This window comes from Heptranchias perlo, chromosome 26 (assembly GCF_035084215.1).
Source record: "Heptranchias perlo isolate sHepPer1 chromosome 26, sHepPer1.hap1, whole genome shotgun sequence".
Classification (NCBI taxonomy): domain Eukaryota; kingdom Metazoa; phylum Chordata; class Chondrichthyes; order Hexanchiformes; family Hexanchidae; genus Heptranchias; species Heptranchias perlo.
Genome location: NC_090350.1, coordinates 28,749,869 through 28,777,397, shown reverse-complemented (window position 1 = coordinate 28,777,397; position 27,529 = coordinate 28,749,869). Strand labels below are relative to the sequence as shown.

Genomic DNA, 27,529 nt, shown 5'->3' with positions numbered 1-27,529 from the left:
CATCGTTATGCCAGAATAAAAACATTTCAATGACAGAATGTTCTGGATTGAAGACGGGTGAGGGAGGGAGGTGCACACGAGGGTGTGCAGACATTTTTACACAACACAGGGAAATAAAAAAGGGCCAGGGAGAAAAGAGAGTAAAAATGCTCTGAAAGGTCAGCGCGCAGTGAATTCTGAAAAGAGTGATGAAAGATAAAGAATTGATGCTGCTGACAGGGACTTGGGCAGAATGAGAAGCACAGCAGCTGGCAAGCTTGGACTGTGTCCAGTAAACATGGGGAGCATGGAGTGACAGATGCTGGTGCTTGTGGCTGTTGATATGGCAGCAGAAAAAGGCTTTTGGAGAGAATGGTGTCATTCATTATTGTACTCGGTCATCAAGTACTGAACTGGAAGGTTTACCCATTTGATTCAAAGACAAAAAATATCCGAAGGAATTATATTTTGCTTATACTGTAATAAAGGATGCATTTTGACTTTAATAATTATCTGTCTAACTCTGTTTGTCTTTCTGTTTATCTTGCAGCGCTTCTTCTCTGTCTAACTGTAAATATTTGTCTTTTAAACAAGAATAATTGCCAATGGTATAAGCAAAAGGACAGATGTCCAAAGTACTCTGTGATCTGTCCGACTGCCTGTGTATCTATCTGAGTGATGCTTTAAGATAGTCTTGATATCTTGCACTTTCCAACACTATACCCCTGAAGCTGACGGATTGTTGTAAAAATTCAACTGGGTCACTAATGTACTTTAGGGAAGGAAACCTGCCGTTCTTACCCAGTCCGGCCTTTATGTGACTCTAGTTCCACACCAACATGGTTGACTCTTAACTGCACTCTGAAGTGGCCTACCGAGCCACTCAGTTGTATCAAACTGCTTCAGTTCAAGAAGGCGGCCCATCACCAATTCCTCAGGGTGACCGGGGACAGGCAATAAATGCTGGCCTTGCTAACAACTACCACATCCCAAGAATGAATAATAAAAAAAACCCCAAACCAACAGCAGGTATATTGCAACTGTTTTTAAGGCAGACAGTATGAAACCAGCAAGGAGCATTGACTTCCTTCACTCCAGTTGTTCCAGATCAAGAGCAAAGCACAGTGATTATAATGTACATTTGAGGATTGGATATCAGCTGACTTTGGACTGTCTCCGCTTCATAATGTACCTTATAACTACATCCTTATTCAGTACTTTTATAGTTAAATGTATATGGTCTGAGAGCCTGCAATTGTATAAGCACTGCAGGGTTTGGATCTGTAGCATCATTGAGTTTTAAGGGCTGCAGTCTAATGCAGTTCCAAATTTATTATAAAGCTTCCCTGCCTGATTTCCAAAGCACACAACTTAGGAACTCATTGCAGCCTGACATGATCACCAACAGTGGGTGAATAGGCCTCTCAAACTGTGCCATTGTGGTGGCAGCAGTAAATCTGTACTTTACGATAATATAAAACTGGAAGTGTGACATTATTGGTTATAAATTAGAAATTAAATCACTCTGCCAGCTGAAGGCCCATCTGTGGCCTTGTTCAGAAAACTGTGAGATGGCTTTTTCAGCCATTTTGAGCAGTTAGAAGTTTAATTTGCTACAGTATTAAATTTTAAAGAATGATTACATACCCTCATCATTTATTTGATGAATGTAAAATAAATCACGATCATTTTGTATTAGGTTCTACCCTACGGACATTCTCTTGGTTCTCCCCCTCACAGCAGTATGAACATTAGATGGATAGATGCAGTCAGAGCAAAAGCAGACATAGGAAAGGATACCTCTATATTCTGAAAAATGGTTTCTATCTGAAACGTTAGCCTGCCATTTCTTTTATCAGATAGTGATGGATCTGCTGTGTATTTCCAACTTTTTCTAACTTCACATCAAATTTCTAGCATTTGTAACTTTTTAAATCTCAGGATATTTCTAACGCCATATGATGTCCCTTTCATCCATCCATTGTAAATTTTTTGGGCACTTGATTAAGATGGCTAGGTATGTATGTAAATTCCATCTCTGTCTCTCTCTCTCGCTATCCATCTCTCATCTATGCAAGTATTTGCAGACTGAGATTAAGTCGGAGAGATTGCGAAAGACCTGCTGATTTACTGCACGTCAGACTGAAGAAAATGTGAGCATGAGGAAATGTTATGTACTTTGAAAAGAGTTTCTAAGAAAACGACATTGCATTTTCATCGGTTTTGTAATTCTTAATAGAACTCCTAAGATAGCGACTACTGCGTTAAATTGCTCCTTGAAGAAATAGTTTCAATGTTTGATTTTTCCTATCTTCTAAAATTTCTCTCCAATTTTTCCCCTCCTCTCCCCTCCCATTGACTCCTCACTGGAGGTTTGGTTCCATGGGCATTAGGATTTCTCCATTACTTCATCCAAGTGGCTATTGTTCATGTGCGAGCATTGACAGTGAATGTCCGCAGACTATTCCCCCTCAGGCGGGGGTGGGGGGGAGGGGTATTGCAGACTAGCTTGATCCTGCCCCCATTCAGTTCATCAACCAGCACTTCCAGCTGGGATCACTGGATGGTGGTCAGGGGCCTGAACCCTGAACCCTGGATAATTTTCTTCTCCCTAATTCACGGCACTAAAGCCAATTGTAGCACTGCCACGACCATCCTACTGATATTTAGTTTCAAAATGTTGTCATCAGGAACCTTTTGAATTGCAAGAAGTTATAACTATCAGGAAAGTTTGAACACACTGGGGGTCTTTTCTCTAGAAATGAGAAGACTGAGGGGTGACCTGATCGAGGTCTTTAAGATTATGAAAGGGTTTGATAGGGTGGACCTAGAGAAGATATTTCCACTCGTGGAGGAGACAAAAACTAGGAGCCATAAATATACGATAGTCACTAATAAATCCAATAGGGAATTCAGGAGAAACTTCTTTACCCAGAGAGTGGTTAGAATGTGGAACTTTCTACCACATGGAGTAGTTGAGGCGAATAGCATAGATGCCTTTAAGGGGAAGCTAAATAAGTATATGAAGGAGCAAGGAGTAGAAGGATAAGCAGATAGGGTTAGATGAAGTAGGGTAGGAGGAATGCTCGTGTGGAGCACAAACACCGGCATAGACCAGTTGAGTCGAATGGCCTGTTTCTGTGCTGTAAATTCTATGTAAAACACAAATGTCTCTCTAGAGCAGTGGGGAACCAATATGGCAGTGAATCTGCAAGTCTGTAATAATGTTGTTGTATCTCCCTATAGTTTGGCATTCATTCTGTTTTTTTTTCTCCCCTCTCTATAAAGCACCATGAGACAATTTCTATATTAAAGGCACTATATAAATGTAAGGTTTTGTTGTCATGAAGAGATTGAAAAAAATATTAGATTACCATCTATAATACTATTTGGAAATTGTGGCAAGGCTCCTCCAACTGTTCTGTGGGTATATAGACCACCTAGTGTGTTACTGAGTTATACAGTCAATGGAGGTCCCATGTTCAACACCTGTTCTGTGCCGAGTTAACTGATTTCAGCCAGAGCAGCAGTGAACAATTGGTGTTCCTGGGATAGGGAAGTGGAAGGTCAGCCCTCTCCTAATCACAGTCAATTGACCTTTGTTAGAAAGCATGTGTGCATGTATGTTGGATAAGTATTGGGCTGGGCTGCAGTGTTCTGCCTTGTCACATGCCCTGCCGACCAACACTTACACCAGAATCTCTTCAGAGGTAGTGCTATTGAAAATGTTTTCAGCCTCTTAAGCAGTGGGCTTGGGTTGACTAAAAGCAGATATTTTTTCATCAAATTTCTTGTTTGCAGACAGAAATTGCTGAATATACCACTTTAAGCAACTTATTACCCTTAATTATAACTAATAAAAAAACTGCACTCAGATTGATTCACCTCTTTAGTTGTAAATTGTTCTGCCCCTTGTAGCTCACCAGCTGATACCCAATAAATTAATGTTCTGTATAATTATTATGTTGAATATTACAAAGAATGAGAAATAAATCAAGCATGATGTAATTTTTTTCCTTGAATATAAATGTTGATATTTAGTGCATGCTCTGAATCACAACCCCCCCACCCTTACCCCCAAACTTCCTTGTACCTAATATTAATCACTTACCTTCTGAGATTCCTCCATTTGTTTTCTCCAGAGTGGTTGTTGCACTAAATGCGAAAGACTCTCTTTGACAGGTAATCTTCTCTGAGCTTCTGCCAGCGGAACTTCCAGCTGCAGGATAGATGATACATAGGGAGGAGAATCAGGGAAAGTTTACACAGTTGTTCTGGTAAACAGCACTTTTCAAAGTTAAGCCGTGCGAATTTTGATCTTGCATTATCAAGGAAATAAAGGAATATTGCGGTCACATCTCTGAATAAGAGAGAGAAAAATGCTGTCACCCGGATCATCAATGAGCAGCGGTAATAGTTTCCCCCCATGTTCTGGGTGGGGGCAAGATAAGTTTGTATATAAAAGCAACTTCAGCCCATCTGCTGCTGAAACCCTTATCCATTCATTTGTCACCTCCATACTTGAGTACTCCAAAGCAACTTCAACTTCAGCTCATCCAAAACCCTGTTGCTCATATCCTATCCTGCACCATCCCACTCACCTGCCACTTCTGTCCTTGCCGAGCTGCAATAGTTCCCAGTCCCTCAACACCTCCAATTTAACATTTTATCCTTGTGTTAAATCCTTCCCTATCTCTATAACCTTCTCCAGCCCTACAAACCCCCAGAACTTTCCATTCCTTCGACTCCGGCCTCTTGTGCATCCCCCACCCTCTCTGCCCCACTAAGTGGTGGCTGTGCCTTCAGCTGTTTACGCTCCACGCTCTGGAATTCCCTCCTCCTTCTCCCTTAACACCCTCCTTAAAACCTACCTCTTTGACCAAACTATTGGCCACCCCTCCTAATATCTCCTTCTTTGGCTTTGCATCCATTTTTGTCTGACTATGCCTTTGTGAAGAACCATGGGATGTTTTTCTACATTAAAGGCACTATATAAATGAAAGTTGTTGCTGTTAAGACATATTTCTGGTTAAAACTGTACTTAAGGAGTTATTCCAAACCTTTGGGCTCGAATTTAGCAGGCCTGCGGGTTCCCAGCGGGTGGTCCTCCGGGAGCGTGGTCAACACGCTCGGCGAAATTAGTGGGTTGCCCACGCGATCGTAGCAGGCAACACACTAATAGGAATCAATTACCTGCTCCTCCGGGGTCCACGGCGCTGGTCTGCGCGTCGGGCGGGCTGCGCATGCGCAGTATGATCTGTCAGCTGGAGGCTCTCTAGTTAAAGGGGCAGTCCTCCACTGACAGATGCTGCAACCAATGGGACAAATTGCAGCATGGAGCAGCCCAGGGGGAAGGCTGCTCCCAGTTTAATGATGCCTCACCCCAGGTATCATCAGATGGGGTGTGGAGGAGGGGGAGGACACAGATCTTCCCCCCGGCGGGCGGGAGGAAGCGGCCTGCCTCTGCCACCAAGAAGGCCTGGCTCGAGGTGGCAGAGGGGGTCACCTGCGCCACCAACATATCGCCCACCTGCATACAGTGCAGGAGGCGCTGCAATGACCGCAGTAGGTCAGCCACAGTGAGAACACGAAGTCTTTCCCCTACACTCCGTCTGCCACAACACTGCCCCCACCCCACATCTCCTTCGGCACCGCCAACACTACTCTGTCACATCACCCTTCATACCCACTCAAACCCCATCCTCATCTTACCTCCACCTACTCACCTCGCCAGTACTCATCCTGCCACTAACACGCGACCCAATCCTCATACAATCTCATTGCTCCATCCCATACTCAACCTCTCGTGCATCTCCCTCACGGCCAGCCTCACTCAACCTGCCACCACCTGTGCTGCAGCCACAGGGCATGCATCACATATGTGCAGTAGGCAGCGTAAGGCAAACGTGTCGTGAGCATGAAGGGGATGCACAAGGGTGTCTGAGGGTTTGTCATGGGTGTTACCTATATTGAATTTCAGAGCAACAAACAGCACACATTATATTGACACCACCACTGCCATGTCTCCGCGAATCCTGTCCGTTGTGTCCAATAATGCCCGCTCCTGGGTATCACTATGAGGACCCACCACTGATGCCACCCATCGTGTTACTGCAGAGTAGGTGCAGGTGTATTTGCAGGGCTCTTCCGCGCAGAAGACTGAGAGACATCGGCGGTGTAGCCGGCTGCACCCTGGAAGGATGCGGAGGAGAAGTTGTGGAGGGCAGTGGTGACTTTGACAGCGACAGGTAAGCAGTTGGTGCTGGGGCCAGCCAGGAGCAGCAAGGCATGAAAGAGCCTGCAGATCTCCACGACTACATGTCGAGCGAATCTGCGCCTCCCTGTGCACTGCTGCTCGGAGAGGTCCGGGGAGCTGCGCCTCGGTCTGTGGACCCTGCGGCGAGGGTAGTGCCCTCTGCGATGCGTCTCTCCCTGCGGTAGCCCTCCCTCCTGCTGTGCAGGTGGGCGTGCAACAACACCGTGTTGGGGGGCTCCACGTCTCTGCGGCGGATGGCGTGGACTGCGAGGCTGCTGGGGCTGGTCATGCTGTTCGTCCTCCGAGGGTGTCCACGCACCACCCATCTGGCAGGTGTTGGTCTGAGGGGTTGTGCAGGGTAGGTGGGTGGTTCCTCGCACTAGGGCTGCGGTTTCGTGTCGGTCTGTCCTCTGGCTTGGCGAGGGGTGGTGGAGGGCAGGGGTTGCCCTATGTGACGCGGTGGCCTCCTGCGTGGGTGAGGGCTGTCCCCCGTGGAGTGCACCTTGGCACCTGCCACAGGCTGCTGGCTGCAACACGCCTGGTTGGAGAGAGACTGTTTCCCCCAGAGTGGGAAACTCACTGCCTTGAACCCAAAATCCCACACTTCCTCTTTTGACAGCTGCTTCAGCTCATTAACTGACCTCAACAAGCAAGGTAAGTACTCTCAAGTGGAACCCCGCTGGCTTTAATTGCCTGCGGGATTCCCACCAGCGGGGCTTGCGCGCGCAGCCCCGCACGTCAGCGCGGTACCCGGAAGTGGGCGGGATTTCGGCGCGATCCGGTCACGTGACCGGATATCGGGATTTTCGGGGCCCCCCCGCTGGAAACCCGCAGGTAACCGGACGCGAAAATCGAGCCCTTTGTGTCTGCAGTGAGAGTGAGCATTGACCATAAATGCTTTTACCACGACTATGGCCACATATTTTTATATGGAATTGTTATCTCTCAGCCAGTTAAATAAATTGTCAGCAGGATATCTTGTACTTGTACGTTTTAAAAAAAATGTGGCTGTATTTTCAGTTGAGAAATATTTTTCATCCTGGAACATCAAAAAGCAGCCCTATAATCATCATTTTTACATTTAAACCTATATAAATTCCACCCCTTTCAGATGAGACATTAAACTAAGCTCTTGTCAGTCTGTTTACGTGGATGTTAAAGATCCTGAAGCAGTACTCAAAGAAAAACAAGGAGCTGGCCCAATGTCCTGACCAAAATTATCCTTCAGCAAAGAACGTTAAAAACAGATTAACTGCTCGCCTCTGTCATTGTTGCTTGTCGGATCAAAGAATTATGTTTGCTCTGCAATTGACTGCCATTGTGTAACTGGAATTTCACAGACTGGTGGGCCCTATTTCCGACAGAATTTGATCATTCGAAAGCATCATGCAAACTTATTTAAAGTTGAGGCCTAAGAGGGGAACAGGCAGGAATTCCGGTGGATGGCATCTTCCCACAATTCCCACCACTTCTGATTACGTCCGTGTGGATGGGGGAGGGGACGCAGGAAGCACCTGCTCCCATTTCTGGCATGTTTTGGGAGTGTGCAAACAAAAAGGGCGGAGACACAGGTTCTGATTGACACACCACCAATGCTCTGCGATTGTGCCCCCACCCCCCGGCGAACCTGTTACATGTAAACGCATGTTACTTTAACCTGGTTGATCTTCTAATTACTCCCCTTCCCAATAGGCAAATGTAATAGCTCCACTGTTGGCCTGGCTGAGATCATCTAATTTGACACCTTCCTGATCTTTGTGATTCGGGACCACACCCATTGTGCCATCAGTGAAGCTTCTATATTTATTTAATTTAAGGTTTTATGTCCTGGTGTATTTTCTGAATGAATACTAAAGGGTGAGGCTATTGTCTGGCGTATTTTAAAGCGACAGAGAGGGGTCACACACAGACTGTATTGTACAGTGAGACTACCTTAAATCCAGTTGCGAAATCTAATTTTCCCCAATTCAGTTAAATGGAAGCTTGCTTACTAAAATGTATAGTATTGGTCTTTTTAATTTCCATGCTAAGTTTTACAGTCGATACACACAGTACACACTTAAATAGCAGATTAATGGCTTCTGTCCAACCTTTGCAAATGCCAATCTGTTAATTGGTCATTTACATTTGTCTGTACATAATACCTTAATATTCGCTAATGAATTCCTGCCAGCATAAAATTACAACTCTAAGCTCTTAAACTGCTCCATACTGGCTTGCTAAGTTGATAAAAGCAATTTTTGGAACTTATTATGATCAGTTTATACAGTCTATGTAAAAGAGTGACCCTTTGTACACTTAAAAAGTGGAGCTGGATAATCCTGTACAGTATATGTAAATCTAGAATCATAAGAACATAAGAAATAGGAGCAGGAGTAGGCCATACAGCCTCTCGAGCCTGCTCCACTATTCAGTAAGATCATGGCTGATCTTCAACCTCAACTCCACTTTCCCGCCCGATCTCTAAATCCCTTGATTCTCTTAGTGTTCAAAAATTTCCCTTAATGTCCAAAATCGTAATTGGGAGTTAAAATTGAGAGCCAATCTGTGTATGTATGAAGGACAGGTCAACGTTTTCCCCTTTCTTTCTCCTCTTCTGACGGTGTTCTAACTTGCTGAGGTACAATTCCAGAGGCACCAGCACCCCTCTGGTGCTAACCTATTCCCTCTACTTATTGTTGCATTCTACCTCTATCATCTTTTCCATTGCTTTTTCCCAGTATGCACCCTCCGCTCTTTCAGTTCTAATCTACTCTTTGTTTTCTCTTCCCTCCTTCCACTTCTCTATCTATGATACAGCCTTCAACGAGCACGATGGAATTCTTTACTGAAACACTTCAGCCCTGATAGCTCCCTTCGGTCACCTCCCCCCACCTCTCTCCTGCTTCCTGCTTGGAGTTCTCCAGTCCCCTGCAAGCTCCTTTGGACATTTTATTCGATGAAACGTATTATATAAATGCAAGTTGTTGGAGTTGTGTGAACTTTAACAGCAAGTATCAGCAGGCTATTTGATTGTGGTGGGTCATCAGAAATAAGTTTAATCCCATTTTCACCTGACATCATCTTCAATCCCCCACCACAAACTCCATACCCTCACCAGCAACTCCAATCCCCTCCCAGGTCACTGTCTCAAGCCAAACCAGACTGTTCTCAAACTCTGAATCCTGTTCAATCCTGAGCAGAACTTCTGACTGCATATCCTCTCCATCACAAGGACCACCTACTTCCAACTCTGTAACATTGTCTGCCTCCACTCCCACCTCAGCCCAGCCGCTGCTGAAATCCTCAATCATGCTTTGTCACCTCCAAACTTGATTGCTTCAATGCTCCCCTGGCTGGGCTCCTGTCCTCTACCATCCTTTAACTGCAGCTGGAAACTTTGCTGTCTGAATCCTATCCTGCATCAAGTCTCACTCACCCATCACCCCTGTCCTAACTGACATACATTGGCTTCCAGTCAACCAACAACTTTATTTTTACGACAATGTGTTGTTTAAAATTTTACATTCTCATTCTGGTGTTTAAATCCTTTCATGGCTTCCCTCTCTCTCTCTCTAATCTCCTCCAGCCCAACACTGCCTATGTGCTCCTGCCTCATGTATATTAAACCCCCCCCCCCACTTCAGCTGCCAATGTGCTACTCTCATGGAAATCCCTCCACCTTTCCATATCTCTCTCCTCACATTACGGCCCACAGTATTCTAACCGAGGTCTTATTAGGGTTTTATATGGGCTCATCGTTACCTCTTGGTTTTTAGATTTACCTATCGCTTTATAACAGTAAACAATTTATTTGCAAATAAACAGGTTTCGTGCAATGTAAATGCAAGTTATTGTTGTTTTTGTTGTTGTTGATGACTTCCACACATACATTTTCCGGCTGACGTCACTTGGCAACCTGACTGACTTCCGTTTTCCTCCCTAACCGAGAGGGGCTGAATCCAATTATGCCCCCCACTGCTGCCCCGCCTTAAATTGATTAACTCAGCACAGAGCAGAGATCAAATCTGGGACCTCCACGACAATATGGCCTAGTACTATGTCGGGCAGTCCTTTTACCCATGACTAGGGCAAGCATTGTATTCAAGGCAATAAAATTGAACCGAAGGCTACATTCTCATATATTGGTCTATATTTGGTGCACAGACTTTCACAGGTAGAAACAGAAATAGTTGAAGAGATTTCCCGCTTCGCTTTCTTTTATTTTTTGCCATTTCATCGCAGAAAATGGCAGACAGATTACCGGCTTGTCTTGTGGTCTCCGGCGCAGAGTATAGACATGTGCGTGAAGGGCCCTTTGCCATGGAAATAGGTGGCTTGGTTAGGCCATAGCGTATGCCTCACCAGCCGTCACCGAAGTCTGGTGAGGATCAAGCTGGTCCCTTATGCCTGCCTCCAATGCCAACCCCCCAGCCAGTGTGGTTGAACAGCCTGCCAGAAAACACTGACTATGCTCATACATGAATAAGGATCACTTCGGTGGGATACTGGAAGACTACTGCACTCATGGAACTGTACCCCAACAGGATTCAATGCCTTCAGAAGAGGAAGATAGCAAATGTAGGGAAGAAAATTACTTTTTACATTTCTTATATTTTGAGGCATGAATCTGGAACCATCTGTTATGTGTTGCTGTTGAGCTGTTCTGATGTCATACTTCAGGGAACATTAGGGTTGCCAACCCTCCAGGATTGTCCTGGAGTCTCCGGGAATTGTAGATTAATCTCCAAGATACTGCTGCAAGCAACCCAGGAGAAAAATCATAGGGGCATTAAACAAAATAGTGTTTCTTTCATTTTCTTTGAACACTCTCATTTATTAGTGATAAAAATATTGGAGATGGAGAAAACTGCTAACAGTCAAAATGAGGTAACAAAGGGGGGAATTTTAACCCCCCAGGATGGGTGGGGGGGGGGGGAAGGAGGGTTAAAATTAAAAAAATCGGAAACCCGACCCCAACTCGCCTCCAACACGCCCACTTCCAGTTTTAACGGAGGCAGGTTGGGGGCCAGCGATCAACCTGCTCCTCAGATGCGGGTGCGTAATTTAAATATTTTAATGAGGCTGCGTGCCTCACATTGTAGCAGAGTTTTACTTTTAACACCTGCAGCTGGAGGGAAGCTAGAACAGCTGGATCCAGCAGGTAAGTGTCTTTCCAGCACTACTTGTGGGCCAGGCCCAGGAGAAACCTGCTTACCTCCTCATGATTGGCTGCCTCCCCCCACCCCCAGTGATCAGCCGATCCCCCTCCCCCCCGCCTCCCCCCCCCCCCCCCCCGCACTGCATGATCTGACCTCCCACACCCGGCCCAGGATAGCTCCCCTGGCTTTTCTGATCTTCTCCCCCCAACCTCCGATCTCCCCCCCCCACCCCCCATCCTACCTACACATTCTCTCCCTCCCTCCTCTCTGCTCCCTGGCTGCGGCCTGGTGACGCAGGCCTTCCCACGTGGCAGCCAGCCAGCCAGCCTGTCAATCTGACTGGCTGCCGGCCGGGAATCGGAATCAAAAAATTTAAACGAGGTCCTGCCGGTAATTTCCGCGAGACCTCCGGGTTACCCACATTTCCGGGCCAAAGAGTCTGTTCCCTTCAAAATTGGCGTGGGAAGGCAGTGGCAGTGTGTCTGGAGGATGGACCAATGGCGGGAGTGTGGGGGCAGGACGGTTCGAGGTGGGAGGTCATGTGATGAAACCTCCAGGAATACAGCCAATGAGAGTTGGCAAATCTAGGACCCTAGGGATCATGTAGATGCTGTTTCCAAATCCCCCCACCCCACCACCACCCCCGCCCCCCCAAAAAGATTTTCTCCCTTTCAGCCCTGAAGGGCTGGCTCTTCATGGGATGCGGTTCCATTGGGACCTTATGTTGCTTAGCGCTATATCTAGCTGTGGGTCATTGGGGGAGTTTCTAAGTACGGGTTACACAAAAAGAAACTGCTCTTAGATTTCTCCCGTGCAAATGTAACATTGGAAAATTACAGTTAATTTTTGAAAAATTAATTCCAGAAATTTGAACTCTGTGATAAATGTTCAGTACCCAAAAGGTTAATGCAGTAAGTCAGGGTGTAACCTTGAGTCAGCTTTGACTTCTTTCCCATGAAATGCTGTGCTGACATTTCATTTTTCTTTTTCATTCATTACCCATTAGTGAACCCCATCTGGCCCATAGAACAGAGTTTCAGTTTTTAATTTAATTATGGAAGCCCCATCTGCCTTGGAAGCTGAACTAACTTCATCGAATGTTACAAGGCTGCGTTTAGGGCTGGATTTCTTGCTCATGATACCTTTCAAGCCTTAATATTCTAGCTACGCTGATTGTGTACACAATTATGTGCCCCTCCCCTCACCAAGCCTGTATTGCTTTTGGCGTTTCACAATGCGTGACATTTTACAGATAAGAATGTGACAGATGGAGCTGCTATATGGAGGGTCCCAGCTGGGATCAAAAACATTAGCACAGGAAAATGTCTCTGGTTACAAAACGAAGGAGTATGGTAAAGCTATCAAATCAGACATGGCTGGGAGCTGTTGAAAACATTGAGAGTGTTTATTTCATTTTCTGTTGGGCTATATCTGTAAGAATGAGCCGTGTTTCCTGACAGTCCGCAAATGAAAAACTGATTTATATAAAGGAACATTTATCCAGACATATTATCCAGAAGACCAATTTTTGAAAATGCATATTCACCCTCAACCCTTTCCTGTGCTGAATAATCAACTGTTTGACCAATTAATGAAATGGATTCAGACAAAAAGCTGCTGGGTCACTGTTCAGGAGCAGTTTTCGCTGCATCATTAGGTGGATGCTAAGGCAGTCATGTGCAATTGTACACATGCACACAAATAATGAGCTCTGGAAACCCAGAAAGCTGCTGCTGCCACTGCCACTGACGTTCTTTGTTAGTTGAGATATTCCACAACGGTTCCCATAATTAATGTAAAAGTATGCAACGCTTGACTACAAAGAAAATCTTCAGAGCAGCACAAGATACCATTGTTTATATTCCAGATGTCTATCAAGGTACAACCCATAATTCTCAAGATCCCTGGGAGGAAGCAGAGCACCTATATTTTTTGTTCTGTTTTTTTTTGCCCCTCCAATTCTGGCCTCTCGTGCATCTCTGATTTTCATTGTTCTATCATTGGCGGCCGTGCCTTCAACTGCAAGGCTGCTTAAGTTCTGGAATTCCCTCCCTAAGCCTCTCTGTCTCTCTAACTCTCTCTCCTTCTTTAAAACACTCCTTAAAAGCTACCTCTTTGACCAAGCTCCTGTCTTAATAGCTCCTTGTGCGGCTCTGTGTCAATATTTGTTTGATAATGCTCCTGAGAAGCGCCTTGGGGCATTTTACTATGTTAAAGGCGCTACATAAATGTAACTTCTTCTTCTTGTTGTTGTTGTTGTTTATTGGGTTATTTAAAAGGGGGAATATAGGAACATTAGAACATAAGAAATAGGAGCAGGAGTAGGCCGTCTGGCCCCTCGAACCTGCTCCGCCATTCAAGAAGATCATGGCTGATCTTCTACCTCAACGTCATTTTCCTGCACCATCCCCATATCCTTTGATGCCTTTAATATCTAGAAATCTATCAATCTCTGTTTTGAATGTACTCAATGACTGAGCCTCCACAGCCCTCTGGGGTAGAAAGTTCCAAAGATTCGCCACCATCTGAGTGAAGAAATTTCTCCTCATCTAGTCCTAAATGGCCAACCCCTTATTCTGAGACTGTGACCCCTGTTTCTAGACTCCCCAGCCAGGGGAAACATCTTCCCTGCATTTCCCTGTTGAGCCCTGTAAGAACTTTGCATGTTTCAATGAGATCACCTCTCATTCTTCTAAACTCTAGTGAATACAGGCCTAGTCTACTCAATCTCTCCTCATATGACAATTCCGCCATCCCAGGAATCAGTCTGGTGAACCTTCATTGCACTCCCTCTATGGCAAGTATATCCTTTCTTAGGTAAGGAGACTAAAATTGTACACAATACTCCAGGTGTGGTCACCTATATAATTGCAGTAAGATATTGTTACTCCTGTACTCAAATCCTCTTGTAATAAAGGTCAACACACCATTTGCCTTCCTAATTGCTTGCTGCACCTGCATGTTAGCTTTCAGTGACTCATGTACAAGGACACCCAGGTCCCTTTGAACATCAACATTTCCCAATCGCTCACCATTTAAAAAAATACTCTGCATTTCTGTTTTTTCTGCTAAAGTGGATAACTTCACATTTTTCCACATTATTTTCCATCTGCCATGTTCTTGCCCACTCACTTAACCTGTCTATATCCCCTTGAAGCCTTTTTGCATCCTCCTCACAACTCACATTCCCACCTAGTTTTGTGTTGTCAGTAAATTTGGAAGTATTACATTTGGTCCCCTCATCCAAATCATTGATATTGATTGTGAATAGTTGGGGCCAGAGCACCGATCCCTGCGGTACACCACTAGTCACAGTCTGCCAACCTGAAAATGACCTGTTTATTCCTACTCTCTGTTTTCTGTCTGTTAACCAATTCTCAATCCATGCCAGTATATTACCCCCAATTCCATGTGCTCTAATAACTTTGTTCACCAACCTCCTGTGTGGGACCTTATCGAAAGCCTTCTGAAAATCCAAAAAACACCACATCCACTGGTTCCCCCTTATCTATTCTACCAGTTACATCCTCAAAGAACTCCAATAGGTTTATCAAACATGATTTCCCTTTCATAAATCCATGTTGACTCTGCCATATCCTATTATTATTTTCTAAGTGTCCTGTTTCACATACTTTATAATATGCCAGAAGCAGCATGCCAGGAGCAGCACCAGGCGTACCTAAAAATGAGGTGCCAAACTGGTGAAGCTACAACTCAGGACTACATGCATGCTTAACAGCGGAAGCAACATGCTATAGACAGAGCTAAGCGATTCCACAACCAACGGATCAGATCAAAGCTCTGCAGTCCTGCCACATCCAGTCGTGAATGGTGGTGGACAATTAAACAACTAACGGGAGGAGGAAGCTCTGTAAACATCCCCATCCTCAAAGATGGCGGAGTCCAGCACGTGAGTGCAAAAGACAAGGCTGAAGCGTTTGCAACCATCTTCAGCCAGAAGTGCCGAGTGGATGATCCATCTCGGCCTCCCGATATCCCCACCATCACAGAAGCCAGTCTTCAGCCAATTCGATTCACTCCATATGATATCAAGAAACGGCTGAGTGCACTGGATACAGCAAAGGCTATGGGCTGTAGTACTGAAGACTTGTGTTCCAGAACTAGCTGCCAAGCTGTTCCAGTACAGCTACAACAGCCCAGGTATGTCCTGTCCACAAAAAGCAGGAAAAATCCAATCCGGCCAATTACCGCCCCATCAGTCTACTCTCAATTTTCAGCAAAGTGATGGAAGGTGTCGTCGACAGTGCGATCAAGCGGCACTTATTCACCAATAACCTGCTCACCGACGCTCAGTTTGGGTTCTGCCAGGACCACTCGGCTCCAGACCTCATTACAGCCTTGGTCCAATCATGGACTGCCCTTGACATCAAGGCAGCATTTGACCGAGTGTGGCACCAAGGAGCCCGAGTAAAATTAAAGTCAATGGGAATCAGGGGGAAAACTCTCCAGTGGCTGGAGTCATACCTAGCACAAAGGAAGATGGTAGTGGTTGTTGGAGGCCAATCATCTCAGTCCCAGAACATTGCTGCAGGAGTTCCTCAGGGCAGTGTCCTAGGCCCAACCATCTTCAGCTGCTTCATCAATGACTTCCCTCCATCATAAGGTCAGAAATGGGGATGTTCGCTGATGATTGCACAGTGTTCAGTTACATTCGCAACCCCTCAAATAATGAAGCAGTCCGAGCCCGCATGCAGCAAGACCTGGACAACATTCAGGCTTGGGCCGACAAGTGGCAAGTAACAATCGCGTCAGACAAGTGCCAGGCAATGACCATCTCCAGCAAGAGAGAGTCTAACCACCTCCCCTTGACATTCAACGGCATTATCATCGCCGAATCCCCCACCATCAACATCCTGGGGGTCACCATTGACCAGAAACTTAACTGGACCAGCCATATAAATACTGTGGCGACAAGAGCAGGTCAGAGGTTGGGTATTCTGCGGCGAGTGACTCACCTCCTGACTCCCCAAAGCCTTTCCACCACCTACAAGGCACAAGTCAGGAGTGTGATGGAATACTCTCCACTTGCCTGGATGAGTGCAGCTACAACAACACTCAAGAAGCTCGACACCATCCAGGACAAAGCAGCCCGCTTGATTGGCACCCCATCCACCACCCTAAACATTCACTCCCTTCACCACCGGCACACAGTGGCTGCAGTGTGTACCATCCACAGGATGCACTGCAGCAACTCGCCAAGGCTTCTTCGACAGCACCTCCCAAACCCGCGACCTCTACCACCTAGAAGGACAAGGGCAGCAGGCACATGGGAACAACACCACCTGCACGTTCCCCTCCAAGTCACAAACCATCCCGACTTGGAAATATATCGCCGTTCCTTCATCGTCGCTGGGTCGAAATCCTGGAACCCCCTTCCTAACAGCACAGTGGGAGAACCGTCACCACACGGACTGCAGCGGTTCAAGAAGGCGGCTCACCACCACCTTCTCAAGGGCAATTAGGGATGGGCAATAAATGCCGGCCTCACCAGCGATGCCCACATCCCATGAACGAATAAAAAAAAGATTCTAGCATTTTCCCTACTGATGTCAGGCTAACAGGTCTGTAGTTCCCTGTTTTCTCGCTCCCTCCTTTCTTAAATAGTAGGGTTACATTTGCTACCGTCCAATCTGCAGGAACCAGTCCAGAATCTATAGAATTTTGGAAGATGACAACCAATGCTTCCACTATCTCTATAGCCACCTCTTTCAAAACCCTGGGATATTGATCATCGGGTTCTTGGGATTTATCGACTTTCAGTCCCATTAATTTCTCTAGTACTATTTTTTTTACTAATACTATTTTCTTTCAGTTCCTCATTCTTACCAGAACCTTGGTTCTCTAATATTAGGGGATTACATAGGGAATGTATCTAGAATTTATTGGAACATTTATATGTTTTGTGAGCCTGATGTTGGGCTTGATACCAGCAAATATTTATATACTGTTTATTTTTGTCGTTTTTGATTCAATCTATAAACAAGTATTTTTTTTGACGGTATAGCGGCATAATTGTACCACAACGTGTTCAGATGGTAGTCTGTGCCACATGGCGGGAGGGTTTCCTCCTCGCGCTAGGCACAGCAAGATTCTAGACGCATTCTGAATTTACAATTTTTGCCACAGCTAATGCACAAAATTAAACCTGCTGCCAGACTGAGCTCTTAGTTTAAACCTTGCTATCTCAGAGTGGAGGTCAGGTGCTACCCTGCATGGAGGGGAAAATTGAACTGTGAATCATGTCAGCCTGCCCTTGCACCCTTCTTAGTAAGCAGAGATCAAGCAGCATTGGCAGTGGCCTAGGGATGCCAACCCTCCAGAATTGACCTGAAGTCTCCAGGAATTGTAGGTTAACATCCAAGACATTACTGTGAGAAACCCAGGAGAAAAGCCATAGGGGCCTTAAAAAATATTGTATGTTCTTTTTTCACTTCCTTTGAACACTTTTGTTTATTAGTTATAAAGATATTGGAGATGTCCCCAAAAAAATGGCTGTTTGACTGACAGTCAAGAATTGTCCAATCAAGTGACGAAGAGTCTGCTCACTTTCCAATCAGCATGGGAAGGCGGGGCGCTGGGAGCTTGGACATGTCGGGTGACCAATAGCTGTTAGAGGCAGGCGGTCCCATGACAAAACCTCCAGGAATATGTCCGACCAGAGTTGGCAAGCCTACAGAGGCCTGGGAGTAGGTTGCCTGCTTGTCCTGTGGGGAGGGAACACAGCTTAGCCTAGGACCACCAAAACAAAGGAAAAGTGGGGAAAAAAATATCAAAATGACTTAGCAAAAATATAAAGGATGTAGAAGCTGTCAGGAAGGTAGGCCCAGGGTGATAGCAGCTCACATTGTTCTTGTGGATCCCAGAGAAGCACTCCTGCTCCTTGTGGTCCCACAAATGTAATTTTAGACTTACCTTTTGGTGCCTTTTCCTCTTGACCGCCAGGTTTTACCAAATTCTACGGTGCATGCTCCGACCAGTAGACCATCGCATCGGGAACCTATGTATGACATAGGACCTCGATTTACCTAGTTTAATAGATTCAGGCAAGTGCCTGGGCTGCCCTGTGGTAGGCCCCAGGAAAATGGCCGAAGAGAGGGAACAGTCGGTAAGTCAAACACGTTGATTTTAACTCTGCTACCGCCCTGTTTCCGCTGGGCTGAGGGAGTTAAAATTTCCCTTTCTAGTCTAACTACAGGCCAATGGCTTTCCAGGCAATTCTTTATTTAACAAATAGCATACAACATTGAATGGATGTTGCATTAAACATATTGGAGGCAGATAAGCATGTGATAGAGGAAGTACCTGCACTTCATCAATGCAATTCATCAGGCACTCAGTTGTAAAGAATTCTTAGAAAGGAATGAGAGGTCTAGCTGGGAAATTACTGACTTGGACTCAGACTGGCCTAATACCAGAAACTAAAGGCAAAACATTACTGCAGATCATTCCCAATCTACCAGATCAAATAGACTGGATGCCTACATTTCTATATAATGTGTTGTAACAATCTCTGGAAAGTGAATGAGAGAAGCAAAACAAATCCCCTTCTTGTAATCACAAGCCCCGACAATACCCAACTGGTTCACTAATGTCCTTAAGGGAAGGAAGCCTGCCGTCCTCACCTGGTCTGGCCTATATGAGACTCCAGTCCCACACCAACGTATTAACTGTCCTCTGAAGTAGCCTAGCAAGCCACTCAGTTGTATCAGATTGCTACAGCAGTTCAAGAAGAAGGTCCAACATCACCTTCTCAGAGCAACCAGGGATGAGCAATAAATGCCAGTTTTACTAGCTACATCCCAAAAATGAATTTTTAAAAAAAAGAGTGCTAACGTTGTTAAAGTGGAAAATTTCAGGCCCAAATATGAATGTAATGTGGATTTAACATTATTACATGGGGGTTCTGCATCAGATATCCAAACGGTAGTATTGAGACATTTTAAATGCTGTTTGGCCTTGTTTAAAGTGCAAGATGGTTTCACCAGCCAGAAGGAGAAAGCACTGGCTTAACAATGGCAACCGCGCATTGGGAAATCTGAAGCTACGTCATGCCTCCAACTTTCAAAAACCTACCTCGGCTAATCCCGGGGATGAGGGGGTGGACATATGAGGAGAGGTTGAGTAGATTGGGACTCTTCTCATTGGAGTTCAGAAGAATGAGAGGCGATCTTATTGAAACATATTAGATTGTGAAGGGGCTTGATTGGGTGGATGCGGTAAGGACGTTCCCAAGGATGGGTGAAACTAGAACTAGGGGGCATAATCTTAGAATACGGGGCTGCTCTTTCAAAACTGAGATGAGGAGAAACTTCTTCACTCAGAGGGTAGTAGGTCTGTGGAATTTGCTGCCCCAGGAAGCTGTGGAAGCTACATCAATAAATAAATTTAAAACAGAAATAGACAGTTTCCTAGAAGTAAAGGGAATTAGGGGTTACGGGGAGCGGGCAGGAAATTGGACATGAAGCTGAGTTCGGATCGGTCAAGGCGGAGCAGGCCCAGGGGCTGAGTGGCCGGGTCCTGCTCCTACTTCTTGTGTTCTTTAGATTTGAGGTTAGGATCAGATCAGCCATGATCTTATTGAACGGCGGAGCAGGCTCGAGGGGTCGATTGGCCTACTCCTGCTCCTATTTCTTATGTTCTTATGTTCTACCTAAAAGGATTGAAAATCAGGAGGTCATTTGGTTCGCCTTTGCTGCTACAAATGAGATAGAACTGTGCGTCTTGTTCCAGTTCAATCTTGATGTGCTTCTTTATGGGTTGGTGGTGGGAGGGTGAATGGCAAGATATGTTATCAAAGTGAAAGGAAATCTTGTTGCAATTAAAGATGATTCGATAAAGTGAGAAAATATCCATTTTCAACTCAGTCTTTAATATTCTACATTGAGCATTTTGTTTGCAGACAGCTGATGTGTTGTTAAACATCTATCATCTATTTCTTTGTACCAAGGATTAAACACTTCCAACATAAACAAAACATATATTCCTTGCTGCTGCCACCATCCACATCTAGGTGCTCATCAGGACTTCACATTCTTTGAAAGACTTTGTGGAGCACGGAATAAAGAGCCTGAGGCTGGTTTTTAGAGCTTCTAAGGAACTGAAGTCATTATTGATTCTGTTTGACTCAAATAGTCATCAATAGTTACACAGCAATAGTTACACAGCGAGAGTCTGGGACAATAATCGTTTCAGACTGATGTAGTCAATTAAAGTGACAGTATATTGTAAATTATATAATATTCTGTCATGTCAATGACTCCCTCATTGTAAGAATGTATAAGGCAGATTAAAGCATTACATGTTAGATATACTTGAACACGTGAAGTTTCTATGCTGAGTTCATTTTTACTTTTCCAGTGCTCACATCATCGATCAAGAATTTGAAGGCATTCACAGGCAACTATTTTCCACAGCAGTTGCATCTAATTTTGTTTTCCCCCCAGTTTTCTCCCCTGCTCTTCTGAGTGACTCTGACTCATAATGAGCTAGGGTTTAAAGAACACTGTCAGGCTCCCACTTTCTCAAGTGACCATTCTTGAGACCTAAGGCTAGGTGGTGGGCATCAGCAAGCTAGTTGACCTTAGACAATGCAGCCAAAAGCAATACTATGCTTGCCTGAAGTCTGCATGTGCACCCCTTGCTGCATGGTCTCAGCTTTGGCTCAGTGGTAGCTCTCTCACCTCTGAGTTAGAAGCTTATGGGTTCAAGTCCTATTCCAGAGACTTAAACACACATTCCACACTGGCACTTCAGTGCAGAACTGAGCGAGTGCTGTGTTGTCGGAGGTGCTGTCTTTCAGATGAGATGTTAAACCCTTCTCAGGTGGACTTTAAAGATCCCACGGCACAATTCAAAGAAGAGCAAGGGACTTCTCCCCAGTTTCCTGAAAAGAAAAATAAAGACTCAGGTCGTCCGAAAGCACTTTTCAGCCAATTAAATACTTTTGAAATATAGTCACTGATATAATGTAGTAAACGCGGCAGCTTATTTGCGCACAGCAAGGTCCCACAATCGTCAACATGATAATGACCAGATAACCTGTTCTGGTGCTGTTGGTTGAGGGATAAATATTGGCCGGGACACCGGGGAGAACACCCCTGCTCTTCTTTGAAATAGTGTCACAGGATCTTTTATGTACACCTGATAAGGCAGACCGGGCCTTGGTTTAACATCTCATCTGAAAGGCAACACCTCTGACAGTGCAGCATTCCCTCAGTACAGCGCTGAAGTTTCAGCCGAAATTTTGTGCTCAAGTCTCGAGAGTGGGGTTTGAACCCACAACCATCTGACTCAGAGGTGAGAGTGCTACCATGGTACCACGGCTGACACTATTTATCAGTAAATGGCCAATATTTATCCCTCAAACAGATTATCTGGTCATGTATCTCATTGCTGTTTGTGGGACCTTGATGTGCTTAAATTGGCTGTTGGGTTTTCCTACCTTACAGCAGTGACTACACTTCAAAAGTATATAATTGGCTATATAGCGCTTTGGGATGTTCTGAGGTTGTGAAGGGTGCTTTATATAAATCCATGTTCTTTCTTTCGTTCTATGATTCACTGGATAGTGATCAAAAGGGCTTATTTATTTTCCTCTCTCCAGCCTGGGGCACTAAGGCCAATTGTAGTGGCCCAACCTCGGAGGACAATGCCTCCTCTCTTGGTCATAAATGCTGTGGTGATAGCAAGGGAGAAAATAGGTTTTAAAAATGAGAAGGAAGAAAGCAAAACTGTCTCAGCAGTAGAGTCTTCTAAAGCATTGTATTTTTTTGCAGGAGTGGCAACATTTAACCCCATCAAGGAGAGGGTGTTAATGCTGGAGAATGGAACATTATGCTTCCTTTATATCATCCTATTAATACACACTGGATGTGTATGTGTTCATTACCCAGTAATAAAGCTTTGTGGCATTTCTAAACGACTGCCAATTTAGTGCCAAGTTATGTATAGTTTTATGCTATGGACTCATGTGGTGGAGGGTCATTTTTAACAGTACCTACCCAGCGAAAACACAGTGAGTGGACAGTTAAAATTGCCGAGGTTGCTTATCTGCCCTCAAGCTGCCCAGATCCCACTGACTGCGATTTTTTACGCAGGCTTCTCGATGGGCGGCTAAGGGTGCCGGGTCCTTCTTTAAATAAGCCCATCGGAGTCTGATGATGTTATCGGGACCTGACTGCAATTTTAACACCGGCTGGTTGCGATGAGTGGTGTTTCCCAGGGATCTGTACTGGGCCTCAGCTTTTCACCATATATATCAATGGCTTGAATGAAGGATTAGAGAGTTGTGTAGCCAAATTTGCAGATGACATTAAGTTAGAAGGCACGGTAAATTATGTAGATTGGAACAGGAAGTTACAAAGGGACATAGACAGATTAGGTGAGTGGGCAAAACTGGCAGTGTGAGGTCATGCATTTTGGATTAAAGAAAGATAAATCAGAATATTTTCTTAATGGTGAGAGAATAGGAACTGTGGCAGAGCAAAGGATTTTGGGTGTCCACGTACGCAAAGCACTAAAAGCTAGTGCACAGGTACAAAAAGTAATTAAAAAGGCTAATGGAATGTTGGCCTTTCTTTCAAGGGGGTTGGAATACAAAAGTGAGGAAGTGATGCTTCATATATACAGAGCCTTGGTCAGGCCTCACCTGGAGTACTGTGTTGAGTTTTGGGCACTGTACCTCAGGAAAGATGTATTGCACAACTGAGATTGACACATTTTTTTGTTACATAAGAGTATCAAGGGATATGGAGCAAAGGTGGGTAAATGGGGCTGAGGTACAGATCAGCCATGATCTAATAGAATGGTGGAACAGGCTCAAGGGGCTGAATGGCCTCCTCGCTTCCTATGTTCCTTTGGAGAGCTGCTGCAGCTTTGCTACCAGGGCCTTTCCCCCCACCACTCCCGATCTTTGCCTGAGCCTTTTCCCACCTTCCCGATCTCTCCCAGAGCCTTCCCCCACCCCATCCCACCCAACCCAACCCCACCCCACTCACTGACTGCCGGGGTCTGTTCCCACCGGTCCCTGACTGCGGCCTCCTGCCGCTAGATGCCCACCCCTGCTCGCCAGCCAGGTTGTCAATCTGGTCAGGTGTCGGGCAGGGCTCTGTCGAGATTTATTCAAAGAAGGCCCTGCCGATCTACGTCCCCGCCGATCTACGTCCCCATCTATGCCAGGTTCGTCGCCCACTACTGGGCTCCTGTGCACCCTTCCTCATCCCCTGTAAAAATCGAGGCCTTTGTGTCTAGGCTCACAGATTAAGAATGGCCATTTGTCTAAGGTATCAGTAGGCACCTGTGGAACTGTGCCCCAGAAACAAATCAACACCTTCATGAGAGGAAGGGGGAAACTGGAGGAGAAAAGAAAAAAAAAAATCTCATGTGACGTTATACGATTGAAGCACACAGAGATCAGACATAACTCGATAAGAATTTTAGCACAATTTATAGCATCAATATCAACAATTAACAGTAAATAAAATGTTCAAAGTTGACCTTACAACAGCCGAAAAACAGCAACATACTAAGAGTTTCTGCAGCATTAGTTGAAGGGTTGAAATGGTGGAAAGTGCAGTGGCCCATGAATTCAGATAAAGGTCATGAACAAAGAAACCCCCCGACCAGAAATCCTGCTCCAAGTGTGATCTACTTGGAAGATTTGAGACAACAAAACGCACAGATTGTTTACATACATTGCTGACCTCTATATCCCTAGAACCAGAATGCAGGGGCAAAGAACAAAGGTCAACCATGTATCTGTCCCATTTCCTTTCTCCAAGCCCCAATATAGAAAATAAAATGCAAAATATCCAACATCAGGTTATGTTTGGAATCCGATTGTGGGAAGATCAGAATCTTTAGTCATGGTTAATAATCTTTACTTTGAAAACAAATCAATTAATGAGCAACACAGCTTGATGCGAATGATCTCGAGAGGATTTAAAAAGCCCAATCTATTTCAAACACAACTATTGCTGATATATAAAATCCCAGTACAATACAAATTAATTATAATTATTTCTTTAGTGCATTACTTTGTTAAGTTTGAAAATGATCTCCTGGTCTCACCAGCCCCATTTGAAATGAAGAGCAGCCAATCTCCTTTTCTAATGTGGTCGTGATTTGGTGTCTGCATTGTTGCATCATCAAAGCTTTCATGTCAGTCAGGTCCATTGAGTATATCTAAACCTGCAGAATTACAACTCAAACCATCACTGAGCCTTGGCGGCTTCCTGCCACTCACATAGACTGCAAAATTTACAATGCAGTGTAAATGGAAAGATTTATATATAATTCTACAATCATTTTCTAAACTTGTCAGTATTAGAAGGTTTATTGTTTTGTTAGAAAGCCAAAGAATGCCATCACAGTCAAGTTGGACATGATGCAGTTTTGAGTGTGTAATATAGGCCGTAAACTTCTTGAGCAGTCCAAGCAGTAACAGTATTATTATAGTACTATACTGTTACAAGCATTTAATTAACTGGGATCAATGAAGGCAGTAAACAGTTTGGAGCTTAATTTATGAGGAAGCAACTTCAGCAAATCACATAACGTTAAGTAATTATAATTTAGATCAGTGTTGCAACTCACTTCTCGCATCATTTTTCAAGTACGTATTAATTTAACTGCTTATGCTACTTTATTTTTGCACGACCAGCTTCCCCAATTGGTAAATGAATTGCCAGAATGGTATAGTGCCACAACCAGAATGGTTCCAGGTTCAGTTCCCCCAATCCCTGCTTGGTTGATCTAGCTGGACAGCAGTAGAAGACCTCCAGGGAGGGGGGGAAATCAGCTAAGATTCCAGCTCCTACTTAGTATTCTGATTCCTGTTGGAAGACAGAGAGAGACAGACAGGGAAGCAGACAGAGAGGGAGAGAGAGAGGAGGGTAGTGGCAAGCTCGGCTTTGGGATTAAACTGATCCCTGTCCTGGAACAGCACTGGACAAGTACTTGGGGCTTGTCCTAAAGCTGTCCCCTGACAACAAACAATCTGATGATATTTTGGCTCCTACTCAGAATCAGGGTCTTACAGTTCCACTCTTCATGCAAAGTTGCTATATTAAGGTTGTAAGTGCAAGTTGTCCTCTAAGTGTGATTTTTCTTCTGAAAAAGCCAAAAACTCTTGTACCAAAACGTTACAAAATTATAAGAGCTGTGCTATTATCCTGTCATAAAGAGAGAGAGTTTCAACAAATACTGTTCGGTAGCAATGAAATGTGTCCAGCAGGCCTATTTATAATGACTACTACCAATTGCAGTTCTACCAATTTTCCCCTTATTCTTGGACAAGGCGTGCTAAATGCAACAATAAGGCACACATCTGTAGTACCAATTCAGGATTTGCCCTCTCTGATTTGAAAAGCTTTACCTGCACAATATTGGATCTGTCACAAAGTTCTAAGATATGTTTCGTTACTTTAAGGCCAATGTTGAAAAGTGTGTTAGCAATCATCTTCACAGGTGTCCCTGACAAGATTCTACCAGTAACAAAGTTCAATTTTTAAAGATAATGAGACAGGTTTTCCCATTAATGTGCCTGGGCATATTGGATCACTTGGGTGAAGCACGTAGAGGAAATTTGGGTGGGGAGGATCACATCTCAGTATTAGAGCCTACCCAATTTTCCAGTTTAAATGAATGGATGGATATTGGAGGGGGTTCCCTTATGGCCATGTGATCCTCCCTGCCCAGGCTTTCTCCATATCCTGCACCCAGCTGATCCAATACATAACAGGAAAATTTGCTGCAATAGAACCCACCTCCTGCCCCTTTGACCCTCTCCCAAATCAGGTCCTGAACACTCAACAACCCTTCCTCAACCCAATGCTCACAAACATTATCACTACCGCCTTCCTCAGGTTCTGTTATCCACCCATTTCAAAACTACCCTGCTTTTTAAAAGCCGTACCCTTCACTCTGTTGTGCTCTTCAAGTACTGCTCAATTTCATACCTACTCTTCCTTTCTAAGGTTCTGGAATGTGTTTTGCCACTCAACTCTGTGCTCACCAGTCCATAATTTGAGTTCCTTCAGTCTGGCTTCTATCTACCCACAGAACTGAAACTATCCTGGTCACATTCTGTGTGATTTTGACCATGGTACATTTTATCTCCTTGACCTCAATGGCTTTTGACCTGGTTGATCACGCTACCCTCCTTCGCTACCTTTCCTCTGTGGTCCACCTCTGCTTTTATATGGTTCAATTCCGACCTGACTCACTGCTCAACATTAGCAAGACTGAAGCCATCTTATTTGGTCCCCACCAGAAATGTTATGCTTTAGCCCATCATCGCATCCTCTTCCTGTATGCCCACTAAACTTAACCCCAAAGTGCCCTGCTCAAGCCTGAGCGAAGTTTCAAACCCCATATCAAGTCCATCACTGACATTACTTCTATCTCTGTAATATCACTATTCCTTTCACACTCCAAAAGTCAAACGCTCATTCAGGCCTTTGTCCAGACTCAACTTTTTCAGCGCTGTCCATGCTAGCCTGAGCTCCACCTGACATAAACTCCAACTCATCCAGTATTCTGACATCTACATCTTATCCTGCACAAAACCCAGCTGAGGTATTGCCCCCGTCCTATTGCACCAACTGCAAGATCTTTGTTCTCATCTACAAATCCTACACAGGCTCACTGGCCCAAAACTTGTCACATCCTCTAGCCCTATATTCCTATCTGCATCCTCCACTGCCTATAACCTCCTTCCTCTGCTCTATCATCAGTGACAGATCCTTCACCCATGCTCCTCCCATACTCTGGGAAACTCTCAATAAACCCTTTGCTTTGCTACATTTCTTTCCAACTTCAAAAACCCCCTTAAAACCCATCTCTGTGACTGCAAGTTCAACCATGCCTATCCCATTCCTCCTCGGGTCAGACACCCAACTGAAGTGTTATAGGATGTTTTGCTACATTAAAAGTGCTCTTTAAATGTAAGTTGCTGCAATAAACTACAGCGCCTCCAGATAGTTGAGACTAGTAGTTGCCTCCCTTTGCAATGAAGTCTGATTCTTTCTAACAGTTATCCAAATGTAAACAGTTCATGTGTTGCAGGGCAGTGTGCTGTGGGGAAACAGCTGTTTTCCAGATTGAGTGCCAGATCCCTGTGAAAGTTACACAT

General features: G+C 44.8%; 1 protein-coding gene across 2 annotated transcripts in view; it reads right to left on the bottom strand.

The window, feature by feature from the left end:
• LOC137342840 (uncharacterized) overlaps positions 1 to 27,529 on the bottom strand; it is a 149,967-nt gene that overhangs the window by 96,191 nt on the left and 26,247 nt on the right. For both annotated transcript variants that reach the window (XM_068007022.1, XM_068007021.1), the window contains exon 4: positions 4,091 to 4,198. In XM_068007022.1, coding sequence (XP_067863123.1) covers positions 4,135 to 4,198 — 64 coding nt within the window. In that variant the 3' untranslated portion in view covers positions 4,091 to 4,134. The remainder of the gene's footprint in view (positions 1 to 4,090; positions 4,199 to 27,529) is intronic.